This window comes from Carlito syrichta, unplaced genomic scaffold (genome assembly GCF_000164805.1).
Source record: "Carlito syrichta isolate Samal-C Ts95f unplaced genomic scaffold, Tarsius_syrichta-2.0.1 Scaffold316392, whole genome shotgun sequence".
Taxonomy (NCBI): Eukaryota; Metazoa; Chordata; class Mammalia; order Primates; family Tarsiidae; genus Carlito; species Carlito syrichta.
This window is the reverse complement of record NW_007260488.1, coordinates 234,768-260,520: the sequence shown is the minus strand read 5'-3', so window position 1 is coordinate 260,520 and position 25,753 is coordinate 234,768. Positions and strand designations below refer to the sequence as shown.

Here is a 25,753-nt window from a genome sequence, read left to right as displayed (position 1 = left end):
ATTCACACAGTGAAATACTGTGCTGCAATGAGAATAAACTCAGCACAACCACATACAACCATAAGGATAATGTTGAAGGGGGAAACCCACAAAACATTGCACTGTATGATCTGTTATATGAGAGGAAAATATATGTACATATCTATGAAGGGAATACGTGTATGTGTGTGTGTGTGTGTGTGTGTGTGTGTGTGTGTGTGTGTGTGTGTGTATGAGGCAAAACTATTCAATGCTGTTAGAATCCAGTTACTTAGTGAGTGTACTGAAAGGAAGAGGCTCAGGGGCTTCTGAAGTTTTCTTTATCCGGGTGCTTATTATAGTGGCATGTTCAGTTTGTGAAAATCCATCAAGTCACACACCTATAATTTTTGTACTTTCTATATGTATGACGTATGTACTGCCTTAGTAACAGTTCTCCATAAATTATGTATATTTTGGTAAACAGGCAATTTAAATAAATGTAATAAGTGATTGACAGCTTAAGTTTTACAGATATGAGCAAGGTGAGTGAATGACCAAAGGCTGGAGACATTTGCATAATCTGGCATCTGCTTCATTCTATACATCTTCTTTCTCTGCCCGTGCCCACAGGTCCCATTCCACTCTCTCCCACCTTCATCCTCAGGACCATCTACCTAGCCACCCTTTTCTGTTGAGGCTCAGGTGGACAGCTCCTTAGGCTGAGGCTTCCCTTTGGTCCCTTTATGGCCCCCTGGCTCAGGGGAATAAACCTAATTTGTAGGCTAAAAGTCATTGGAGAGATGAGGCATCTTTTTCATGAACAAATGTGATTTGACAAAGGTCAAAGAACTGGTTAGCTATAGGAATGTGCTCAAATACCTCCCCAAAGCCTCCATACCCAGCATTTCTTGCCAGTTTAGAGGGTTTCAAGACAGAATACTCTAAATCTACAATCCCTACATGACTTACCCACTGTGGCATCCAAGATACCACCATCTGGGGCCCTTGGATTTCTGCGTGCACATTTCCTCTGATTCTTCTAACAGCAGCAGTCTCCCTGCCATGGCCTGCCACCCACGGTGCCAGAGGCTGCCCAAGGCAGAGTGGACCAGGTGCTGTGAGCTGGCTCCCAATGAACTAGGGTTGGCTTTCCTGAGGTCAGCGCGCCGTGCCTAACTGCCACCATATTCCGTCCTCAGGTCTTTCCAACCCTCTCCTGCTGCCATGAAGATTGCAGTGATTGGACAGAGCCTGTTTGGCCAGGAAGTTTACTGTCACCTGAGGAAAGAGGGCCACGTGGTCGTGGGTGTGTTCACTGTCCCAGACAAGGATGGGAAAGCCGACCCCCTGGGTGAGTAAGCCACCCAGGAACAGGGAAAAGGATGGCCCGGCTGCCCAGGCAGAGGGGGAGCAGCGGGTGAAAGCATAAATCTGCAGGGTTTTGTGCCCTAGCTGGGAAGCAGCCATAAACAGTCTGCCCTGAATCCTGCTTCAATGCCAACTGGCTGCTGGGCTTTTCTGGAATAAAGTCAAGTAGAGACCCTCTCCCATCTGATTGTAGGGGTGGAATGTGTGTCCTGAGGAAGGACCATAGAGGAGTAGCCTGGTCCCAGGCACCACTCAGAGCTTCTCAGACCCCAGCACCCAGGATCAGGAAGGAATCCCAGGGCAGGAGGCCCTGGGGGTCCGTGTCCTCAAAGGTGGGCATGCACTGCATCCCACTGCTGCGAGTCCTGAGTGCTGAGCCCACCCTGGGAGTTTCTGATTTGGTAGAAGGGGTAGAGTTCGAGAAGTTTCATTTCTGACCATTTCATGGATGAGGTTGGTGCCGTGGTTCTCGGAGGAGCGCAGTTTGAGAACCACGGGTTGGCCACCGACCTTAAGCAGGGAACCTCAGCGGACAGGAGATAGGGGCCTTAGCTTAGATGAACAGGTATTTTTCAGCCCTGATGGAGGCCAATTGTAGGGCAGGGCTTAGGAAAGGGGGCCAATCGTAGACCAGGATTAGGAAAGCAGGATCATGGGCCTGGCCAGGCACAGGCACATGGTTTGTTATAAGGAAGAGCCAGCTGCAGTCTGACCTTGGACTCAGCTCTAGCACCCACTGCCTGATGCCAGCCAAGGCCTCAGTCTTGAACCTGACCACAGCATGACCCATGACACATCCTGACCCCACCACAGCCTGAGCCCTGCACCCGGCCACTGAGTGACCATGGGCAATAGCTGCTGATCTTGGACCCAGACCGAGCCTGGCCGGGGCTCCTACTTGACTTTGATCTCCCACTGTGGGTCAGTCTTTTTCTGGTACAGTACAATCTGCTCACATCACATCTCACCCTCGCTCAGAACCACTGGATGCCAGGACATAGTGGCAGAGAAGGAGGGCGGAGAGGAGGGTCAGTCCAGTCGGGGCCAAACATCACACCAAGCTTCTGACAGAGAATTGAAGAGCGGAAGGCCAAGAGAACCTGAAGACACCAGGAGGCAATGACTGCAGGAGACAGTATCCCCCACTCTTCTGAGGCTCAGGGTAGAAGAATAAGTTGTCACCATGGAAACTTGGGAGCTAGGGGCTGTGTTGAGGCTAGTTCCACAGATATTGGAAACTCGATCAGCTGCTGCTCTGTGGCTGGGGGGAAGAAGCTGGGCTGCAGGACTGCTCACGGGACAGGAGCCCACCTGGCAGAAAGGACAGAGTCCCTTCTCTCCACCGTTCTGGTTCCCATCAGGGACAGCAAACAAAGCAGAAATGCGAACAACAGGGGGCCAGCCGCACCACCAAAAGCAGCGAAGGAACTCAGTGACCACAGGGCAAAGCCTCCAAGCGGGGCAAGGGGAAGAGGTCAGCCAGCTGGAGCCTGGGGCGTCTAGAAGAGGGCATCGCTCAGAGGCCTTGGTGGTCAGCAACAGTCCGACAAGAAGCAGAGCAGCCCCTGAGGCCTCCCACCCGGCCGGTGCACTCTCACGGTGCTGAGTGACCGCCAGAGCGTGGAAGGCAGGGGAGGGGCAGGCATGGAGAGAAAGTCCAGGCCCCACTCTGCTGGGAAGGCAGGGGTAGCAGCGTGTGGGCTGGTGGCAAAGGGGCCAGCTTCTTAACCCACTGTCTCACAGGCCTGCAGGCCGAGAAGGACGGAGTGCCAGTGTTCAAGTTCCCCCGGTGGCGGGCCCAGGGCCGAGCTCTGCCTGATGTGGTGGCAAAATACCAGGCTTTGGGGGCCGAGCTCAACGTCCTGCCCTTCTGCAGCCAGTTCATCCCCATGGAGGTCATCAACGCCCCCCAACACGGCTCCATCATCTATCACCCGTCACTGCTGCCCAGGCACCGCGGGGCCTCGGCCATCAACTGGTGAGAGGGCCACCCCGCACATCCCCCTCCATCGGCCTGAATTGTTCCCCTCCCTTAGTCCGAAGTCCTTCTCTACAGACAGACTGGGGACCTTGCGAGTGCCTGTCCCATGCTGCCAGATGTCAGCCATAAAATAGATCGGTCGAAATGACACCCATGGGAGAGAAGGTTCCGGAGCACGGGGTGCAGGCGTGCTAAACACCCTGCACCCTCACATGTCACCCAGAAGGCTGGCACTGTCAGTATTTCTATCCTGAAGCTGGAACAGAGAGGTGACCAGGGCACAGGGGCCAGGGCCAACCCAGCTGGCAGGCCAGAGTCCTGCTCTGACCTCTGCCTACAACCACTAGACAGTTTGAGGTGACAGAGTGCCAAGTAGACAAAAAATAGGGTGGCATGTCAGATGGGAGGTCAGGGAGGAAAGACATTTGGGCTGAGCGGAGTGAGTGGACTTGTAGTCAGACTGGTCTGGCTGGAATCCAGGCTCCCTTGGTGACATCACTGTACTTCTCTGGGCCTCAGTTTTCTTGACTGTAAACCAGCACACCACGCCTGTGAGCCCTGTTGTGCGGACCGAGTTACATAAGGCAAATAGAGTTTTCAGCACAACACCTGGCCCACAGTAGGTTTCAACAAATGTTGTTTTCCTTCTCTTCCTTACCCGTCCTGCTGGAGTGGTTGTCAGTCCTCCCAGGGAAAGAAGGGGGCCTGCTGGAAGGTGGCAGAGGTACCAGGGCTCCACCGTGACCTTTCCTCTTGGACTCAGGGTTTCACTCTTCTGCTTTTCAGGACCCTCATTCATGGAGATAAGAAAGGGGGGTTTACCGTCTTCTGGGCAGATGACGGTCTGGACACTGGGGACATTCTGCTGCAGAAGGAGTGTGAGGTGCTTTCAGATGACACCGTGAGCACTTTGTACAACCGCTTCCTCTTCCCCGAAGGAGTCAAAGGGATGGTAAGAACTGGGAGCTAGCCATAACCTACGCCTTCTCCTGACACACCCCTGCTGCAGGACTTCTCTGTCCTCAGGCACCTTCTCTAGACCCAGTCAGCCACTCCTAAAAGAAGACACTTGGCCCAAGTGGCCAGGAATCTGTTCCCCAAATTCAGGATCCTGGAGGAAGAGAACTGTCACTCGGAGGTTCAAAGAGGCAGTACTAGGACAAACAAGGTGTTGCATTAGGAGGGATTTTTACTCACAACTGACAGAATCCAACTCATCTTTTGCCAAAAAGGGGACATTTTTAGCTCACTTAATAGTCGATATGAAGGGCAGGGATGATGTCACGTGTGGCTGGATCCAGACACTTAAGCAACGTCATTGGGATTCTGTCTCTCTTTCTTCACCCTTTGATTCTGGTTTTCTATTTGATTAGCTTCCTTATCAGATAGGTTGTCCCAAATGGGAGGAATGATAGTCACTGGTAGCTCAAGGTATAATTCTTGATTCCAGGGGAAGAGAAACCCTCTTTCTCCTAGAATTCTGAGTGAAAAATCAGGGAAGACTTGCATCGGCCAACTTGGGGCCTTGTGATCTTCCCAGTCAGTCCCCAGCCAGGGTGATGGAGTACTCTGATTGGCTGCCTCAGTCACATGCTTCCTGCTGGAGCCTGCTGGGGAAGAAAGTCTGGATGCGGTTGTAGTTATTGGTCTGAGTTCTCCGCGGGAGAGGTTGTTGCCTGAGGCAGAGGAGCGGGCTGTGAAGGACAAGATGACTGAAGTCAGAAAGTTGTTCCCCAGACAGCAGGATCTGGCCCTGCAGCTGCAGGAGAACTTCTGGAGGTTGTGCATCTGTGCAGGGCTGCAGGTGGTCTGCCCTGCAGCTGGCTGGCTGGTGAGGGCCTGGGTGATGGCCAAAGGCAGGCATATTCCAGGTCAGGACTGGGACAGGAAGTTTCCAGGGTGGGAAGCATTCCTTGTTTGGTATAACATGTGGCAGTAAGCCTGACAGTGGCACACAGATGCTCACCGCAGCCCAAATGTTGTCTACCTCATCACCCTCAGCTCCCGTCTGCTGCTTTTTATTTTTCAAATTGTGTTGAGCAAGAAGTCTTTTTCTTTCCCACAGAATGACCTTCTCACCAAAGTAGTGAACCGAGTAGAAGTGCTAGAGATTTAGTATGAAAGACAGAGAAGGGGATTCCTTGCTCATCTCACAGCAAACAGCTGATACCCGTCCTCTGTTCAGTAAGGCTGCCACTGATCATACGCAGTTATCTATTTACTTAAAATTAGTTGTACTTAAAAAATCAGTTCCTCAGTCTCACTAGCTATGTTTAAAGCTCCCCACAATCCCATGTGGCTCCTGGCCACTGTAGTGAACCAGGCAGACACAGAACACGTCCGTCACCACAGACGCTCCCGCTGGGCAGGTCTGCTGCAGCTGTTCCTAATGTCTGAGTCGCTTCCCAGTCTTGGCCTCTCTTCCCTCAGACGCTTCCTCATGGAGGGCCCACACTCCTCAGCTCTTTCTTCACTCTTCCCGGATTCCTTCTTGTGCTACCTTCCTCTTTCCTGTCTCAGAGAAACTACTTCCTGCTTAATTTCAGACCTCCAAACTCATGTCTTCAAGCCCACCATGGGGCTCAGGCAGAGGTTTTTGACAACAACATGAAAACTTTCATATGTGCTAACCTGCAGAGCTTTATATATAAGATAGTGTACACACATACACACACACACATACACACACACATATCTTATAGTTCATATAATCTTCTAAGATCTCAGAAGATGCAAGATCTTCTATATAATCTAAACCCTTGTGTGGCGGACAGTGCGGGTCTGTGCCCATCGTGCAGATTGGAGTTAGGTTCATGATGACTCCTTTGTTTGTATGGCGGTGAATTCTCAGTACTTGCTGTGTGCCAGGCAGGTCTGGCCAGTCTGGTTCAGGGTCCAGGCTCAACATGGGCCTGGAGGACCAGAGGGAGGGAGGGTTCTGCTGCTGGGGATGCCTACCCCTGTGGTCTCTCCAGGTGCAGGCTGTGAGGCTGATCACTGAAGGCAAAGCCCCCAGACTTCCTCAGCCGGAGGAAGGAGCCACCTATGAGGGGATTCAGAAGAAGGAGACAGCCAAGGTGAGTGCGGGGCCCTTGCCCGCCTAAAGCCAGCCTGTGAGCAAACTAGGGGTGCAGAGGGTGGCCTGGGGAAGCTGGAGTTTGGCCTGGACGGTGCAGGTTGTAATGTTTGAGACCAGAAGCAGCGGCAGTCCAGGATGAGGATGCATGAGCAGAGCAGTGGAGGAGGAGGCCCTTGGCACCTGGAAGGGCAAGAAACAGGGTCAAGGAACAGGGTCCATTCAAGGTCATTTCCTGTTCCTCTTTAGGAGAGTGGGCAGGCAGAGTCGTCAAGGAGAGAGAAGAGCTTGGCGGGGGTGGGAGGAGTGGGGGTGGCCGACAATCAGCTGTGGTGTTGGCAGTCTCCAAAACGAGGAGCAAGAGACAATTCAGTCCCCAATGGAGCGACAGTGGCAGAGGAGCCTTGGAGGACTTGTGGGCTGTGTCTTTGTGCAGAGACATACGTGGGCCTGTAGGCAAGGAGAAACTGGGCATGGGCATGGGACAGGCCTGAGCACTCTGTGCTGGGAACTCGGTGTAGGGCCTCAGCCATCTTGACAGCAACAGAACATTGCCTTCCCCAGACCATTCTGAAGTCTGCTCAGGGCCAGGATGACCATGAGAGACTGAGGGTCAGAGAGCACCCAGAACTGGGGGCACCAGTTCAGTGACTTAGACCAGGGCCCACGAGGAAGTTGAGTTTACCAAATGCCTTACCAGGGCTCAGTCCACTGTCCAGGAGTCTTCAGGGGAGAAGCCAGCTGAGTGTGCCTGTCCTGTTTCCCACAGATCAACTGGGACCAGCCAGCAGAGGCCATTCACAACTGGATCCGTGGGAATGACAAGGTGCCAGGGGCCTGGACAGAGGCCTGTGGACAGGTGTGCTCATGTGTGGGTGGAATTCGGCTGGGTGCATTGGTGTGCCCCGCTGGCTGTAAAACTGTCACACATGCTTGACCTGAGTGGTAAATAGCCACTGCCCTGCCCCTACCCCCACTCAAATGTCTGTGAACATTTCAGTCCCTCCCCATGGTGGACCTATATACCATCCAGTCACTAAAAGGTAGATGTCCAACGTCACTGGAGGCCTCCAGTCCCCTGCAGCAGCTCTGCAGCCCAGTTGAGTTGGTTGTGAAATATTCTGAGTCTTATCCGCTCATAAAGACCCCAGGCTGACTCCAACCTGGAGTCAGCGAGGGGAGGGGCGGCATGCTCAGGGCCAGGATGACCATGGGCAAGCCAGATGCTGAAGATGGGGAGCCCTGGGCCCACAGGCTCCAGTGACGTGTCAGGGGGTGACAGGACTATGTTCGGTGGTCTTTGTCCAAGCCTTGAGGGCAGTCTCGTCCTCCACACAACCCCAGGCTGCCCAAATCCCTGACTCTCAGCCCACTCCCCAGACTGTGGAAGGCTCTGCTGTCCTCACAGCAAAGCCCTTTGTCCTGGTAAATGCATCTCCCGAACAAAGCAACTGGCACTTGATGGCATCCCAGGGAAGGTGGCTCCGCTTCTCGATGCTTTGAGCACATTTCCCCCAAGTCTGTGGACGTGCGGTCTGAGGCTGTGGGCCAAGGGCAGGGGTCTTCCGGGTACCTGGGGCTTGAGCCAGCCCTGTATTATCTCCCTGAGGCTACCTGCGGCAGCCCCTCCAGGTCTTGTTGTGTCCCTGGAGGCAGGGACTCAGGGCCTCCTGGGCCTTGAGCCAGCTCTCAGATCTCAGCTGCCCCACCCCCCTTCCCAGCCTGCTCAGCCCGGCCTGGGCTGCCGGCAGCAGGAGCTTCTTCTCAACCACTGTCTTCTGGTTTTCCTCCCCTCCACAGAAGCTGACGTTTTTTAATTCAACGCTGAACACTTCAGGCCTGGTGCCTGCAGGAGAAGTTTTGCCTATCCCAGGATCCCATCGGCCAGGGTTGGTCACCAAAGCAGGACTCCTCCTCTTTGGGAATGATGACAGAATGGTAAGGGTGCTGCTGTGGACCACTCACCTGCACCATGGGCTCAAGGCCACCCGCACCCCTGTCCTTGGGCTCAGACTCCACAGGAAGGCCTCAGGGTGCTCCGGGGAAGCAGGGAAAAAGTGAGGCCCGGGAGGGAAAAACCCCGCACTCATCCTCAGGGCTGGGCCAGCCCTGAGCGATTTAGCCCCTTCTCTGGGTCTCCTTGCTCTTCCTGGCTAGACACCTCTCTCAGCAGGGTGCCCTTTGTGAGTCTCAGGCAGCCCAGAATCAGGGAGATCCCCTGTGAGGGAGCACTTGTTTGAGTCTGTCAGAGTGTCTAAGCACCAGTGGGTAAGGCCATGAAGCCTCTGTGCCTCAGTTTCCTTCTCTTTGATCAAGGATGCCATAGTGACTCAACACGTGCAGAATCCTGGGCATATCACATGCTCTCACTGGTATCAGCAGACTCTGCAAATCCGAGCAACAGCTGACACTGACAGAGCGCTTTTCGTGTGCCAAGCACTGTTTGAAAACAATCTGTACGTATGAAATGTAATCTTGCCAACAACCCTATGAGATATGTACTAATATTACACCTATTTTACAGAGGAGGAAACTGAATGTAGAGATTTAAATAACTTGCCCAAGGTCACTCAAGCTAGTCTGTGGCAGACCTGGGATTCAAGCCCTGAAATCCTGACTCCAAGCCTTGGTTCTGGGTCCTTACACTCCTTGGTTTCTTTTCACGAGAGGAGCTGGGGGTGAGGAGAGAAGGACAAGCAGAGAGTCTCCTGGCACTTTATGGAGCTTCAGCAAACCTCACGGATGTTGTACCCTCGACCACACTGGTGTGTCCAAGCCAGATGGGGTGCTGGGTGGCTGCACGTGGGCCTGAGTGGCTTGCTCTTGGTGTCTGCCCTGCTGAGTTCTGCTGTCTGAGGGTCTGAGGCCGCTGTTGATCTCTGCAGTTTGCAGTGTTTTGAGCTTTCCTGACTGATCAATGCAGCTACAAGAGGTTACCTGTCTGAAGTGAGGTTCCTCAGAAGCAGCTTCGGAGGTGGGAGTCTTTGTACTAGTGACGTTTTAAGGGAATGCTCTCGGAAAATGACGTTAGGCGGTGAGGGCAACAGGCTCGTGCAGACCAAGGGTGAAGCAAGGATAAAGTTCCAGAGTCTAGTCTTGGCCTGCTCCCAGGGTGGGGCTTGGAGTAGGACCTGCCCCTGCCGATGATGCTGGTCCGTTCCCACATTAGCCATACCCTGGTTTCAGCTGTGCCCCGGAGAATAACAAGGCACGGCTCCTCCGCCTCTTGGTGCTGAGTGCTCTCGCCACCTACAACAAGCAAGGAGGAAGGGACAAGTAGACCGTTCACAACCTGCCCTTGCAGCAGCTGCCGGATGGGGTGCCAGCCAGGAGAGGCTCTGAGCAGGGCACCAGCTGCATCTGCCCTGAGACCTGCAGAGACAGCAAAGCCAAGGGGGCAGCCATGATGGAGACCTTCAGTTAACGCGTCTCCCGGGCGATTCCCACCGGGTCTCGCTGGGCTTTAGCTCACAGAAAGCTCCAGAACATCTTCAAAGGCAGCAGGGTGAGGTCAGGCAGGAGATGGGCTCCAGTTCTGTCAGTGTGCATACAGTGTACTGTTTTTATGTGGCCACTTTTATCAGTAGAGATGTGCTGCTCCCCCATGCTGATCTGCAACTCTTTCTTCTTTTTTTCATGATTCTTCTGCCTCCTAACAAAAACATTTATTGAACAACTCTTATGAGCAAACAGGCCCCAAACAATTCAGACATGTTATTGAATTCAGTAAATCTAAGGCACACATAAGAATATTCCAGAGCCACATTCTGTAATGGCTGGACACAGGGTGAATTAGGGACCAGCCTGAAGTGCGGTCCCTAAGCGTGCGGACCACAGGGCATGACAGATTCTGTTTTTCATCCTCTCTTCTTCCCGGCTCCATGTCCCAACGGGCAACTGCTGATGTTCTTCAGATGTTTCTATGGGGTTCTGGAAGCTACTGGTTGATTGAGGAATTCATTGTTTTCTCAACTGACTTTTCCATGTGGTGCTTGAACTGCTTCTTCCTGAGGATTAGGCATCCTTTTTACAGAAATAATGAAGGCATTGCATTTAACAAGAAAGTGAGAGTGGCAAAGGTAAGAGGCGAGAGGGGTGTGCTTCATGGTTTCCTCTGTGCCCCTGAACAGCGGCCTCCCCACTCTGAACTTCTCTCCTGATCGTGAAGGCTGGAGACAAGCACGGTGTTCCCAGCACAGCACCGCGTGTGGGGCTGCTCTCATCCCTGCCTCGGCCCACTCCAGCCCCCTGACCTCTGAGATCCTTCCTTTCGCAGCTGCTTGTGAAAAACATCCAACTGGAGGATGGCAAGATGGTCCTGGCCTCGAACTTCTTCAGGGGAGAAGCCAGCAGTGCCCTCGAGCTGACAGAAGAGGAACTGGTCACTGCGGAGGCCGTGCGGGTAAGAGGCACCTTCGGGGCTGCTGTCCAGTTGAGCAGGTTGTGCGCTGCACATGTGTTACGCAAATCGCCCTCCCCAGAGCTGAACCATGCCCACCCTCTGTGGGTGTATGTGCAGGACAGTAGGATCTATCCTGACTCGGAGCTTTCTGATGTCTTCTTGCCCCTTCTTCCTCTGCAACTGGGGGCCCTGGGATTTGACCAGCTGAGTCTGACTCTTCTGAGAACTCACTGTCAACAGTTAACATGTGAAACAGAAGCCCACAGAGTCAGGTGCCAAGCCCACGGCCCTGTAATGAGAATGTGTGCACTAGAACCTTCCAGAACATCTGGCCAAGAGGGAGCATCCTGGGCTGTGACCAGCACAGGCTGCCCATCAGACAGACCACATGATGCCAGAGGGGCTCGGTCTTCTCACCCTGAAGTCTCATAAATGGGTACTTCTCAGAATTTGCCCCTGGCTCTTCCTTCCCCCTTTGTCTGTCTCCCTCTACCTAGAAGTCATGCGTGGATCTTGAACCTTGCTGAATGGATAATGTTGGACGAGTTTCCAGTCATTCATTCATTCAGTCATATATTCAACTACTTAAGCAAGTGCCAGGCACCAAGAATATAACATGAAGCATACCTTCCTTTGGGGGAGGTAGGGGGTACATAACTGAGCCAATGAATAAAATCATTTGAGAAATGCTACAAGTAAAGTAACAGAGGTGTGGGAAGGAGGTCCCTTGAGTCGGGGGGTTAACTTTACAAGGAGAATCACGGAAGGCCTACCTGAGAGGGGCTTTGGGCCAAGACCTGGATATAGAGAAGAGGTCTGGCAGAAGACCTTCAAGAGAGAAAGAGCAGCAAATGCTGAGGAGGCCCTGACAGGGCAGGGTCCTCTCTGTGTTTAGGGGACTGCTGCTGGAGGGTGCTGTCTCAGGAGCCTGGGGGGCAAGGGGCTTACTGGAAGGCAGGGGCCAGAGCTGGTGACCACAGGTATTAGGCCTCATGTGGAGGGGAGGATTCAGCAAGGGACAGATGGAGGTGCTGGCATGGTCCAGGGAGCACTGAGAGCCAGCAACTTCTTTACTTGAAGAACACTTTGAATGTTTGTTTTGTTTTGTTTTGAGTTGGAGTCTCACTTTGTCGCCCAGGCTGGAGTGCAGTGGCATGCTCACAGCCACTTCAGCGTCAACCTGCTGGGCTCAGGCGACCCTTCCATCTCAGCCTTCCATGTAGCCGTAACTACAGGCACATACTACCGCGCCCAGCTAATTTTTTATTTATCGTAGAGACAAGGTCTTGCCAAGTTGCCTGAACTGGTCTCGAACCTGTGGGATCAGGCACTCCACTCGCCTTGGCCTCCCAAAGCACTGGGATTACAGGCTGAGCCACAGAAGCTGGCCAAAACAAAAAAAACCCCAAAAAACCTTATTATTCCAAAAATATTCCTGGAGCAGCTGCTCTGGCCACGACTCCATGCCTGTCCTGGGGCTCCAGGGCCAACTGGACAGACAGCCCTGGAACTCATAGCTGGGTGGGCCCCCAGGAGTGATGGGGTCATCTGTCCATGGACCAAGGTCTGAGTCAAAGGCGCTACCTCACGACAGCTGCCATTGCATCCTGCATCTGTAAAGAGGGAGTAACAAACCCCTCCTCAGTGGAGGCTGTTACTGATAGAGGAGATAGCACACATGAAAACATTGAGCTTAGTAGCTGGCACATACTGGGCACTCAATACCCATCGGCAAGGAGTCCAAGAGTCACCATGAGACAGGCAGGTGCTTCTAGAACATGTACGTAGGCAGAGTCGCAAACACCCCAGGAAGAGGAGTGTGTTTGTTCATCGTGACAACTCTCTGAAGTAGGTGCTGTTATTACCTTCATGTCGCAGTTGAGGAATGAGGGGTGAATCCCAGCTAATGAGAGACCATGCTGAGCTGCAGCCCGAGGAGCAGGCTCGGTCCTGGCCTACATCACACCATGCGGCCTGCCGGGATGCCACTAGGATCGTTGTAATTTGCCTCTTGCTCAAAGCTGGCTGGGCACCTGGGACATGTGATCTGGAGACCAGTGGGGTGGAGGGGACATGGACAGAATGAGGAGAGGCCCGTCTGGGGCTGCGTGGCTCCCCAGTGTTTGTAGAGGGGCCCCAACCGAACTCGGCAAGGGTCCACTGTGGGCCAGGCCGGGCAGTGGGCAACAACCCTCCCTCACGTCCTCCTGAACCAGGTCTGCCGGGCGCTGCATGTGGCATGAAGGCTGCCTATGCTGACTCTTGCTGAAGTCTAAGCTCTCTGCCTGCATCACACACAGAAGCTGACACAGCTGCTGTCAGCACGGAGAGGCTACCTGCATTTCCACTGCGTGCCAGGGAGGGGGCTGGGGGCTGGATGAGGCTGAGTAGCTTCAGGGTGCATGTGGCGACCAGTTTGCCCCTCAGAGGTTCCTCTCCCATCTGATAAGGGCCGTGTGTCTGGTGGGTGCCATCCAGCGACAGACAACTGGTGGCCCCAGAACCCATCATCTGAGGAGGGTAACCCTGACAGCAGAGTGGTCAGTGAAGGTGACAGAGGTGACACAACAGTTGGCCTCTGAAGGATGCCCACGATTTACACATGAGCTGGGGGTCAGGGGAAGGCTGCCAGCAGGTGAGAGCCCAGGCAGCAGGCATGGGATGGACAGTGAGTGGCTTGGTCTGGTGCTGACGGTCACTCTGAGGATGGGAAGGGAAGATCCTTGATGCCGTTCCAAGAAAGAAAGAGGGGACTCGAGGAGGTTGCCAGGAGTCATGGGGCAGGGGGATGATCCTGCCTGGGCGTCTTATGCCCAACGCCTGGCCTCACCTCAGCCTGGGCCCGAGACTGACCACTGCCTGGAGTTCAGTCAGGGCATGGGGACCTGGCCAGCTTTGCCAAGCCCCTCCTCACTCCTGCCTTGCTGGGAGCCTATCTATAGAGCAGTCACCCCATCTTGGTCCACTGCACGGCCTGGGGTGAATGGGCAGATGCTGACCACTCACGTCTACAAGACCAGCTGGCCAGGCACAGCTGCCCTTCGTAGGTCCCAGGACAGAGCACTCCAGACCAGTTAGTTTCTCAATGAGGACAAGCTTGGGTCTCCTGAGCTGTCAGTGAGCTCTGTAGTCCCTCAGAACCACCTTCTTCCCCACTCTTGCAGCTGCAACACCTGCACATGGACACCAGACCTGAATGCTAGTGGCTGGGTGTGAGCTGGGGGCCCAGCAGCCAGTGGCCCTGCCTTCCCAGTCCCCAGCCACTCCCTGAGTCCTTGCACATCTGTCCTCTGCCAGTTGGACTGCTACGGAGACCTCAGAGAAACTGAAAGCTAAGGCGAAGGGGGAGTGAGGATGGTAGCCAGAGTCAGAGTGGTCTGGGTCGTGGTGGCTCCTGCTTCCCAGGAGGTTGTGGCTCCAGGACCACCAGGCCCCTGGGAAGAGGTAGCACCTCGGAGGGGACCCAGTCTGGCCCTGGGCCATCCGCAAGTGTGTCCAGGTGATGCTGTCATGGGGCAGACCTTCCCCCAGGCCCCTGGAGCCTCCCTCTCACAGGTCTTGCTTTGCAGAGCGTTTGGCAACGCATCCTCCCCAACATCCTGGAGGTTGAAGACTCCACCGATTTCTTCAAGTCAGGGGCTGCATCTGTGGACGTTGTGAGGTAAGGCCAGGAGTCCTGTCCCAGGCCCCTGGTGCTGTGTTGCATGTCACTGCAAAATGGAGTGGTGGGAAACAACCACTGTGTTAAGCTCATGGATCATGCAAGCCAGAGACCCAGGAAAACCTCACACCCACAGGGCTGGGGAGCAGTCAGGAATGGCTACAGGTCTCTTTGCAAATGGCGAGCAGTGGTGTCGCGTGAAGCCCACCCGGGGAAGTTCTGGGGAGAAGCTTGAGTGTGGCTGATGCAGAAGAGCAGCTCTGAGATCATGAAGAGAAGGGGACACATAAATATATGTATAGTGCTAATTAGTTTTTGTTGTGTAACAAATCACCCCAAAACGTTGTTATTTAAACAAGCATCATTTCTTTAGCTCACGGTACTAAGGTTGACAGCCGTGTGCTGGGCTCAGCTCATCTGGGCCAGATTCAGCTGCTGTCAGCTGGGCTCACAAGGTGTCTGGGGCAGCTGCCCGGTCAACTGGAGGTGGCTGGTCTAGGCTGGCCCCTTCGGAAGCCAGCCCAGGCTTGCTCCTATAGTGTTGGCTGGGCTCCAGGAGAGACAGTGGGAGCATGCAGTCCCTCTGAGGCCTGGGCTTGGAGAGAGCACGTCGTGTCCACTGCTTCTTGCTGGCCGCAGTGAGTCATGGGGCCAGTCCAGCTTCCAGAGGTGGGGAAATAGACTTTGCCTCCTACTGGCAGGTGCTGCACCCTCATGTCGCCAAGGTTGCAGGGGGTGGATGTTGTGGCCAGTTTTGCAATCTGCTATGCATAGTGAAGGACTGGCTTTGTGTCTTGGAAAGTCTGTGTGCTTGGAAGTCTTGGACACTACGAACATTTAGTAACTCACTCTGCTCTAGTAACGCATACTGTTTGTGGGGCAATATGATGTATAAAATAATTGTTTTGCAAAAAATAATGCTAAGAAGGAGAATGTTAGACACCTGAGAGAATGGTGCCCAGAGGCCAAGCCACACCTGCATAGAGCCAGGGAGCTGAGGTTGATGGAGAATGCAATGCAGAATGTTCCTTTTTTTGGTGGGGGATAGTTAAGAGCATATATCCTCTTTTAAAAAAGTTTCTAAAGACACATAACACAGCAGCTGCCCTCTTAACAAAATTTTAAGCATACGTTGTTATTCAAGCATATGTTAACTATGAGCACGGCGTTGGTCAGCAGACCTCTAGAGCTCTTTCTCGCATGTCTGAAACTTCCTGCCCATTGAACAGCACCTCTCATTTCCTCCTCCCCAGCCCCAGCAACAACCACTCTACTTTCTGCTTTGATGAGTTTGCTTACTCCTACATCTCATATAAGTGGAATCATGCAGTATTTCTCCTTCTGTGACTGGCCTATTGCACTTAGCACCATTTCTACAAGATTCATCGATGTCATAGCATGTGGCAGGATTTCCATCTTTTTATGGCTGAATAAGTATTCCCTAGACCATATTTTCCTTATCCATTCAGCCAATGATGGACATATGTGTTGTTTCCACATTTGGCTATTGTGAAGGAATATGGAAGTTTTTGGGCGTTCAGGATCCTTACTGTAATTCTTTTGGATAAATACCCAGGAATTGGCTTACTGGGCCATGTTATTTCAATTTTTAATTAGAGGATGTATCATTTTAAATGATCACCTACAGCGTACAAGGATTCCAACTTCCCCACATCCTTGCCACCAGTCTCCTCCCTCCCTTCCTTCTTTCCTTCCTTTTTTCCTCTTCCCGTCTGCCTGTCTGTCTCCCTTCCTCCCTCCTCCCCTCTTCTCCCTCCCCCTCCCTCCTTTCCTTTCCTTTTGTTCACATTAGTCACATTTTCTTTTTTTTAATAGTGGCCATTCTAGTGGGTATGAGGTGATATCTCATTGTGGTTTTGACTTGCGTTTCCCTGATGCTTAGTGATGTTGAACGTCTTTTCATATTTCTGTTGATCATTTATATGTCTTCTTTGGAGAAATGTCTGTTCAAGTCTTTGCCATTTTTAAATGGGGTTCACTGTTTTAACTTAGTTTTGAGTTGTAGAAATTTCTTATATATCTTGGAGCACATCGTGTCCACTGCTTCTTGCTGGCCGCAGTGAGTCATGGGGCCAGTCCAGCTTCCAGAGGTGGAGAAATAGACTTTTAGTGTGATGTGGTCTCACTTGTCTAATTTTGCTTTTGCTGATTGTCCTTTTGGTGTCATATTCAGGAAATCATTGCAAAGACCAGTGTTATGAAGTTTTCCCTGTGTTTTTTTCTAGGAATTTTGCAGGTTTAAGTCTTACTTTTAAGTCTTTCGTCCATTTTGAGTAAATTATTTCTATGTGTGATTCAAAATAAAGAAGGTCTTATAAAATTATTTTGCATGTGGATACTCAGTTTTTCTGCCACCAGTTGAAGAAAGTATAATTTCCCCATTGTGCTTTCTTGGAATCCTTGTTGAAGATAGTTGACCACACACATGTGTGGATTTATTTCTGGACTCTCTATTTCGTTCATCTATATGTCTATCTTTATGCCAATATCATACTCTTTTGAGTTTTGCACTTTTGAAATCAGAAAGTGTGAGTTCTCCAATTTTGTTCTTTTTTGAAATTGTTTTGTTTATTTGCAGTCCCTTGAGATTTCATATAATTTTAAGATAGACTTTATAATTTCTGCGAAAAAAACAGCACCATTTGTTGGGATTTTAATAGTGATAGCATTGAAATTTTAGATTGCTTTGGCAGTATTGTCATGTTAACATTATTAAGTCCTCCAGTCTGTGAACATGAATGCCTTTCCATTTATTTACGTCTTCTATAATTTATTTCAGTAAGGTTTTATAGTTTTCAGTGTATGACTTTGTTGCCTCCTTGGGTAAATTGTATTATTTTTGATACTGTTGTAAATGAATTACTTTCTTAACTTCTTTTTTTGGATTTTTGTTCATTGCTAGTGTATAGCACTGCAATGGATTTTTACATGTTGTATTTGTATCCTACAACTTTGCTGAATTCCTTTATTTGTTCTAACATTTGGTATGTAATTCTTAAGGTTTTCTGCATATAAGATTATGTTATCTGTGAAGAGATTTGATTTTACTCCTTCTGTTGCAATTTGGAAGCCCTTAATTTCTCTTTCTTGCCTAATTGCTCCGGCTAGAACTTCCAGTACAGCCATCCCCTTTTTCTGTGGCTTTGCTTCCTGCAGTTTCAGTTACTCATGGTCAACTCATGGTGGCCCAAAAATATTAGACAAAAATAAACAACTCATTCTTTTTAAATTTTTTGCCACACTGAGTAGCATGATGAAATCTTGTGGCATCCTCTCATCCTACCTGGGACATGAATCAGCCCCTTGTCCAGCATATCCATGGTGTACGTGCTACTGTCTATTAGTCACTTGGTAGCTATCTGGGTTATCAGATAGAAACAGCATTACACATATTTACAAACACATTTATCGACTAACAGTCTTAATGACTTAAGTTGGTTTGACTTGCAACTTTTTGACTTTACAATGGTGTAAATGTGACACACATTCAGTAAAAACCATACTTTGAGTACCCATACAACAATTTTGTTTTTCACTTTCAGTACAGTATTTAAGAAATTACATAGGATATTCAGCACTTTTGTAAATAGGCCTTGTATTAGATGATTTTTTCACCCAACTGTAGCCTAATGTAAGTATTCTGAGCATGTTTAAGGTAGACTAGGCCAACCTCTGATGTTCAATATGTTAGTTGTATTAAATGCATTTTCAACTTGCAAGATTTTCCATTTATGATGGATTTATTGGGCTGTAACCCCATCATAAATCAAGGAACCTCTGTATAGGATTCAGGCATTCACTGGGAGTCTAAGAACAAAATCCAACAAAGATAAAGGGAGACTACTATTTATATTGTATAGAAGTGGTGAAAGTCGGCATCCCTATCTTACTGCTGATCTCAAGAGAAAGACTTTCGGTCTTTGACCACTGCGTATGTTAGCTGTGTGTTTTTTATACATGACCTTTAATATATTTTGGATGTTTCTTTCTAAGTTTATTGAGTGCTTTTCTTATCATCAAAGGGTACTGAATTTTGCCAAATTATTTTTCTACATTAATTGAGATGATCATGTGTTTTTTTCTCTTCATTCTATTAATGTGGTGTATGACACGGGTTGATTTCCGCAGGTGAACCATCCTTGAATTCTGAGGATTGGTCCCACTTGGTCACGGTGTATAATCTTTCTAATATGCTGCTGAAATCATTTTGCTAGTTTGTTGAGGATTTTTGCATCAGTGTTCATAAGGGATATTGCTCTGTGGTTTTCTTCTCTTGTAGTGTCTTTATCTGGTCTTGATGTCAGTGTAATTCTGGCCTTGTAGACTGAGTTGGGAAATATTCATTCTTCTTCAAATTTTTTGTAAGTGTTTGCTAAAAAATGGTATTAATTCTCCTTTAAGTATTTGGTGGAATTCACAAGTTAAACTATTTAGCCCCTGGCTTTTCTTTGTTGGAAAAATTTTTATTGATATTCAGTTTTCTTACAAATAACATGTCTGTTCTAATTTTCTATTTATCCATGAGTCAGTTTTGGTAGAATGTGTTTCTAGAAATATGCTCATTTCACATAGGTTATCAGGTTTATTGGCATGCAATTCATTATATATTTTCTTTTGAATTCAATGTAATGTCTCCCTTTGATTTCTAATTCTAGTAATTTCAGCTTTGACTTTTTTTCCCTTGGTCAGTCCAGTTAAAGGTTTATTAATTCTAATTTTGTTGATATTTTCAAGGAATCGAATTTTGATTTTGTTAATCTTACCTATTGTTTTTCTAGTTTCTATTTCATTTATCTCTGTTTTAATTTTTATTATTTCCTTCCTTCTGTAAGCTTTAGGTTTAGATTTTTTCCCTCTATCTCCTTAAGGTGAACAGTTAAAATACTGATTTGAGGTCTTTATTCTGTTTTAATGTATATATTTACATCTATAAATTTCTCTTTTATCCCCACTTTTCCTGCATCTCATAAGTTTTGGTATGTTGTGTCTTTGTTTTCCTTTAACTGAAGGTATTTTAGTTTCCCTTGTGATGTTTTTCTTTGACCCATAGTTATTAAAGAGTGTGCTATTTAATTTTCATTTATTTGTGAATTTAATGATTTTTCTTCTCTTATTTATTCTAGTTTCATTTATTGTGATCAGAAAAGATACTTTATAAGATTTCAATCTTTGGTCGGGCATGTTGGCTCAAGCCTGTAATCCCAGCACTTTGGGAGGCTGAGGTGAGAGGATTGTCTGAGTCCAGGGGTTTGAGACCAGCCTGGGCAACTTGGTGAGACCTCGTCTTTACAATATAACAAAATATTAACCAGGTGTGGTAGCACATACCTGTAGTTCCAGCTACTTGGAAGGATGAGGCAGAGGATTCACCTGAGCCCAACAGGTTGACACTGGGGTGGCTGTGAGCGTGCCACTGCACTCCAGCCTGGATAATAGAGTGACACTCTGACTTCAAAAAAAAAAAAGATTTTAAGTTTTAAAAATGTACTAAGATTAATGTGGAGCCTAATCAGTGGTTTATCCTGAAGAACGTTTCAAGTGTATTTGGGAAGAATGTGTATTCTGCTCTTGTCTAGTGGAGTATTTTGCATATGTCTGACTGGCTTATAGTGTTGTTCAAATGTTTTACTTACTTATCTTGTATCTTTTTGTTCTATTTATTATTGAAAGTTGGGCATCTAAGCCTCCAACTATTGTAGAAATGTCCATTTTTTTCCTTCAATTTTTGTCAATTTGGCTTTATATATTTTGAGGTATGTTTGTGTTTGTAGTTGTTATGCCTTCTTGGTGAATCAAGACTTTCATCAATCTCATGTTCTTCTTTGTGTCTCATAAACTTGTTGATTTAAAGTCTATTTTGTTTGATAATAATATAGTTACCCCAGTTCTCTTATGAATACTACTTGCGTGAAATAACTTCTTCATCCTTTTGCTTCCAATCTTTTGTGTCTTTATAGAATGAGTCTTTGTAGCATATTGATGGATACTGGTTTTTACAATCATCTAATTTGTGCCTTCTTACAGGAGCAGTCATTCCATTTATATTTAACTTGATTACTGATAAAGAAAGATTTACTTCTGCTGTTTATCTATTTGTTTTCTATATGTCTTTTTGTTTGTTTCTCAATTTCTCTATACTGCCTTTTAAAAAAATTAGTGTCTTTTTTTTGTAGTGTAGGTTTTTGATTCTTTGCGTCTTTCTTTTGCTATATTTTAAAAAGTTATCTTTCAGTTTTACCTTGGAGATTGCAACTAACATCTTAAATGTATATCAATCTAGTTCAAATAATACCAACCTGGCTTCAACAGTATACAAATACTCCAGTCAGTTCTATACATCTCTGTCCCTTTCCCTTTATATGGTTATTATCACAGATCACATCTTTATTCATTGTATACCCATTAATATAGATTTAAATTTGTTGTGTGCATTTGTTACTATATTATACAGGAAAAAGAGAGACATTACAAACTATACCAAAAGTACACTAATACCAACTTTTATATTTACTTATGTAGTTACCTTTACCCATGCTCTTTATTTCTAATTATGCCTTCAATTTACTGTCTAGGGTACTTTCATTTAAGCCCAAAAGTCTCTCTTTAGCATTTTTTATAGGGCAGGTATACTGGGAATACATTTCCTCAACTTTTGTTTATCTGAAATATCTTAATTTCTTTTTCATTCTCGAAAGATAGTTTTGGTGGGTATAGAATTTTTGGTTGACATTTTTTTTCCCCCTAAAACTTTAAATATGTCATTCCATTGCCTTCTTGCCTCCATGGCTTTTTAGTGAAAATCAGATTTTAATTTCATTAAAAATTCATTGTATATAATGAGCTACTTCTCTCTTGCCATTTTCCAAATTCTTTCCTTATCTCTGGGTTTCAGTAAGTTGGATGTAATGTTCTAGATGTGAATCTCTTTGAATATATCTTGCTTTGAGTTCATTGAGCCTCTTACATGTGTATATTCTTTTCTCAGACTTGGGTACAAATTTCTTCAAAAATATTTTTTTCTTTTCTTCTCTGAAACTCCTATAATGAGAATGTTGGTATGTTTCATGGTAGCCTACATGTCCCTTTTTTTTTTTTTCACTCTTCATTCTGCTTCTCAGACCCGAAGAGTTTACTGATCTTTCCTTCTGTCTACTCAAATCTGCTTTTGAACACTGCTATTGCATTTTCTGTTTCAGTTACTTTACTTGACTGTTCAATAATTTGTTTGGTTTCTTATAATCATTTCTGTCTCTTTATTGATATTCTCATTAATATTTGTCCATGCATCATTTTCTTGATTTTCTTTAGCTCTTTGTCCATGGTTTCCTTAGCCCACTGAACATACTTAAGACAATTGACATAATGTCTTTACCATGTAATTCCAGTATCCAATTATCCTTAGGGATACCTTATTTCAAATCTCCTCCAACCCTCCACCACGGATGGACCTTACTTTCTTGCTTCTTCATATGATTTGGAATTATTTGGTTTGTAACTGAACATTTTGAGGGTTGTGTTGTAGTGATTTTGGAAATATAATTCTCCTGCTCCTCGGGGATTGCTGAATCTTTTGTTGAGGGCTAAAGCCACCTGTGCATGACTTTTCCAAATTACTTCTACAATGTATTTATGCTTTATCATATGGTCACTGAAATCTCTGTTCCATTATTCCTGCAGTCAGCCAGTGACCTGACAGATACTTTCCTAAATGTCTGAATACCAAAATTGGGGGAAATGCCTCTTTAAATTTTCTAGAAACTACTTCACCCTGTGAGGGTTGAAGCAATGGCTGCCAGACTTTGTGATAGACTGTCAGCAATCAAAGACATCATCTGTGCTCAGAACACAATCCTGATACTAGGAGGGCAAGATCTTTACTCCCACCTTGGCTTTGGCAACCTCTATCTGGAATGTAGATCCAAGATCCCACAGCTTCCTGCTGCAGGGATGGGAGGTGAGGGATGACATGCGACACCTCCTGAAAGGCTGAGATGTACTGACATTGGCCAACTTCATAAATCTTTCTCCTTGATGCTGCCAGCATTTGACTAGACTCCAGAGGTCCAAAATATTTTATTCAAGCAGGTTTTTTTTTGTAAGTTCAATAATTGTTTAGATGGAGGGATGGATTTCTGGAGTTTCCTGTTCTTCCATCTTCTGTCTAGACATAGACTTTTTTTTCCCTTACTCATGGGTAAATACCTACGAGTGAATTGAGAGTCTATGTTTAACTTTTAAGAAACTGCCAAACTGCTTTTCAAAGTGGTTGTACCATTGATATCCCACTAGCCATGTATGAAACTTACAGTTTCTCAGTACTTTGCAACTTTCCCGATGAGTATTATAGTCAGGCTGTTTAATTTTAGAAATTCTGATAAGTATGCAGCTGTATCTCATTGTGGTTTCAATCTGCCTTTCCCTAATGACTAATGATGTTGAGCGTCTTGTCATATTCTTATTAGTAATCTGTATTCCTTATTTGGTGAAGAATCTATTCAATCTTTTGCCCATTTTTAATTGGATTGTTTTCTTTCTTGTGCTGAGTTTTGAGAGTTCTTTGTATGTTCTGAATACAAGTTCTTTATCAGATATGTGATTTAGAAACATTTTCTCCCAGTCTGTGGCTTGTCTTTTCATTCTTTTGACTGTGTCTTCAGAAGATTATCTTCTATTAATTATTATTAGGAGTTATCTTAATTACTCATCACAAGCTAGTAGAGGAGCTATTACTGTTATTTCTATTTTTCAGATGAAGAAACTAAGGTTTAGAGGAGTTAGCCATTTGCCCAAAGTCACAAATTATTGAGTGGTAGAGCAAGAACCTGAACCAGGGCCTTATGAATCTGCAGCCTGGGTGCTTCACCTTAGGCCCAGACTCATGGCCACACTCTGGGTGCTGGCATGGGTGCCTCTGGGTAAATATGTTTGGCACTACCACCTCTGCCACTGAATGACACAGGCCCACCATGCCTCTTCCCATCTCCTCATCTTTCCATCTCCTTCCTCCAGGCTGGTAGAGGAAGTCAAGGAGCTGTGTGATGGCCTGGAGTTAGAAAATGAAGACGTTTACCTGGCAACCACCTTCAGGGACTTCATCCAGCTGTTAGTGAGAAAACTGAGAGGAGACGAAGATGAGAGCGAGTGTACCATTGACTGTGTGAGTCTTGGGCCCTCCACGTCCACCCGGCCCTACAGACCTCTCAGGTAGCTGCGTCTGCAGATCCACAATGACACATGGGGGAAATCCAGTGGCTCAGAAAACCAGGACCTAAAGGGCACCCTTTCATTTCTCATCCTCTCCCTGCACTCTGGGATAGCCTGGGGATGTCAGAACAATAGGGCAGACTTGGCAGAGGGCATTGCTGTCTGATGCTCAGTATACGGGCCAAGCTTTGAGTCTCAAGACATGAGCCCAAGATATTAAGAAGAGAATTTTAGTTCCCAATAAGGACAACAAATGACGCTGTACATTCAACTTGTATATATGGAAGTGTGATAGGTCATTGCAAATCTATATTTTAAAGAAATTCTTGAGAAATCTTCCCTGGGGTATCTTGGTGGGCCACCAACTCCCATGGGAATGAGCTTTGGACTAACTTGTTTGGCTAGTTGTTTAGGGCAAAAGCAGGTGAAGAAAGTACAGGAATCTAAGGTGGATCCCAGGTAGGCCTTGGGATTGTGGACATATGACTGATGAACAGATTCCAGGAGTGGGGTGGTGTCCCAGAGAAGGCTGCCTTCAGCATGGAATTGCCCACCTGCAGGGAAGTGAGTGGTGAAGTGTGGGGTGTCTGGCAGCTTCCAAGGTCCTTACCACTCACCAGCACTTCTGATGTTCTGAGGAGGCTGAGGACAGTGAGCAAGCAGCAGCCCTGGGATTCTCCCAGGCAGGCCTCTGGATGTGCGCCCTTTATCTCTCCTGGACACTCAGCTGCCACTGCCGCCACAAGGAGCTCCTGAAACCCCAAGGAGGCCCAAGGTCTTGAGCATCGGCCCCTGGGTTGTGTGGCTGTGTATCCATCTGTGTGTGTCCCTGGGTGCGTATGTGTTTGTCACTACACTCATCTGGGAAGAATACATACTGCAACTGAGGCCTTTCTCTCCAGGTAGAAAAAGCAGCCAACAAGCGGACTCTTCGAATGCCCCATCAGCTCTTTATTGGGGGGACGTTTGTGGATGCTGAGGGTGCCAAGACCTATGACACCATCAACCCGACTGACGGAAGTGTGAGTGCAGACCCAGCACCCCTCCCCCCATTCTCCCGATGCCCCTCCTCCTCCTTCCCCTTCTTTTCCTACACCAGGCCTCTGAGGGTCCTGGCCCAGGGGACCTCTGCTTAGAGGTATGTCTTTGAGATGGATATGAAAGAATGCCAGTCAGTTTCCAGCCTGTCCTGGCTGGACTCACTAAATTAATGGTCCTCTCTTCTTGGTGTGAACAACGCTAAGCTGATGCTCAGGCTTGGACCTCTAGGCTGAACCTGCTGCCCCTGTTTGGGCTGTGTGGGAATGTGAAACCAGGGCCCCTGTTACGTAGAAACAAGCAGCCCTTTCCCAAGGCCTTTCCTTCCTGTAAACTCTTCCGGGGTCCTTCTTTGGCTGAGCTTCCTCCCTGAGTCTGCTCACGTGGCCAGGGTCCTATCCCAGGAGGGCCTCAGAGGGAAACCAGGGAAGCAGGTGAGGTTGTCTGTGCACACTGGACCCAGGGAGGACTGTCATGGCTTTGCTTCCACCACAGGTTATCTGCCAGGTGTCCCTGGCCCAAGTCAGTGATGTTGACAAGGCAGTGGCAGCAGCGAAGGACGCCTTTGAGAATGGTCGGTGGGGGAAGATCAGTGCACGGGACCGGGGCCAGCTCCTGTACAGGTGAGAGCCCGACACGCACCTGTCAGCCACCACCACCTTCAGCTTGGGAAGGGGACACATTCCTGCAAAGATCCCCTTCCCAGATGTCCTACCAGAAGGAGGCAGATCCCAGGGAGGTCATGGAAAACTCTTCGTAGAGGAAGGGACTTGAGAAGGAGGGATGTTACAGCCAAGAGGATGGCCTTGGGAAAGAGGTGTTCTGTGGAGGGGAGGGTGTGTCTGAGAGCTGCAGCACACTGGGCAGGCCCAGACAGGCACAGCATTTCCCTGAATTGGCCTGGGCCAAGCCCAGGAGGACTTGGGCCTTCTCACACAGAGGCAGCAAGGGCAGGGGTGGGGCCGGGCCAGTCCCTGCACATGGTTGCTCAGCCTGGCTCTGGCTACTGGAATCTCCTGGTCTCACATTTTCCTTTCTTTA

The 25,753-nt window shown here is 48.2% G+C and overlaps 1 protein-coding gene across 2 annotated transcripts in view; it reads left to right on the top strand.

The window, feature by feature from the left end:
- ALDH1L1 (aldehyde dehydrogenase 1 family member L1) overlaps positions 1–25,753 on the top strand; it is a 78,250-nt gene that overhangs the window by 16,384 nt on the left and 36,113 nt on the right. Inside the window, exons 2-12 of one of the 2 annotated variants that reach the window (XM_008074335.2) lie at positions 1,161–1,312; positions 3,073–3,307; positions 4,097–4,262; positions 6,286–6,387; positions 7,156–7,245; positions 8,187–8,324; positions 10,663–10,788; positions 14,358–14,449; positions 23,480–23,627; positions 24,577–24,696; positions 25,208–25,335. In XM_008074335.2, the coding sequence (XP_008072526.2) occupies positions 1,161–1,312; positions 3,073–3,307; positions 4,097–4,262; positions 6,286–6,387; positions 7,156–7,245; positions 8,187–8,324; positions 10,663–10,788; positions 14,358–14,449; positions 23,480–23,627; positions 24,577–24,696; positions 25,208–25,335 (1,497 nt within the window). Of the gene's footprint in view, positions 1–1,160; positions 1,313–3,072; positions 3,308–4,096; positions 4,263–6,285; positions 6,388–7,155; positions 7,246–8,186; positions 8,325–10,662; positions 10,789–14,357; positions 14,450–23,479; positions 23,628–24,576; positions 24,697–25,207; positions 25,336–25,753 lie in introns of those variants that run through there. The other variant, XM_008074336.2, reaches the window with a different exon arrangement.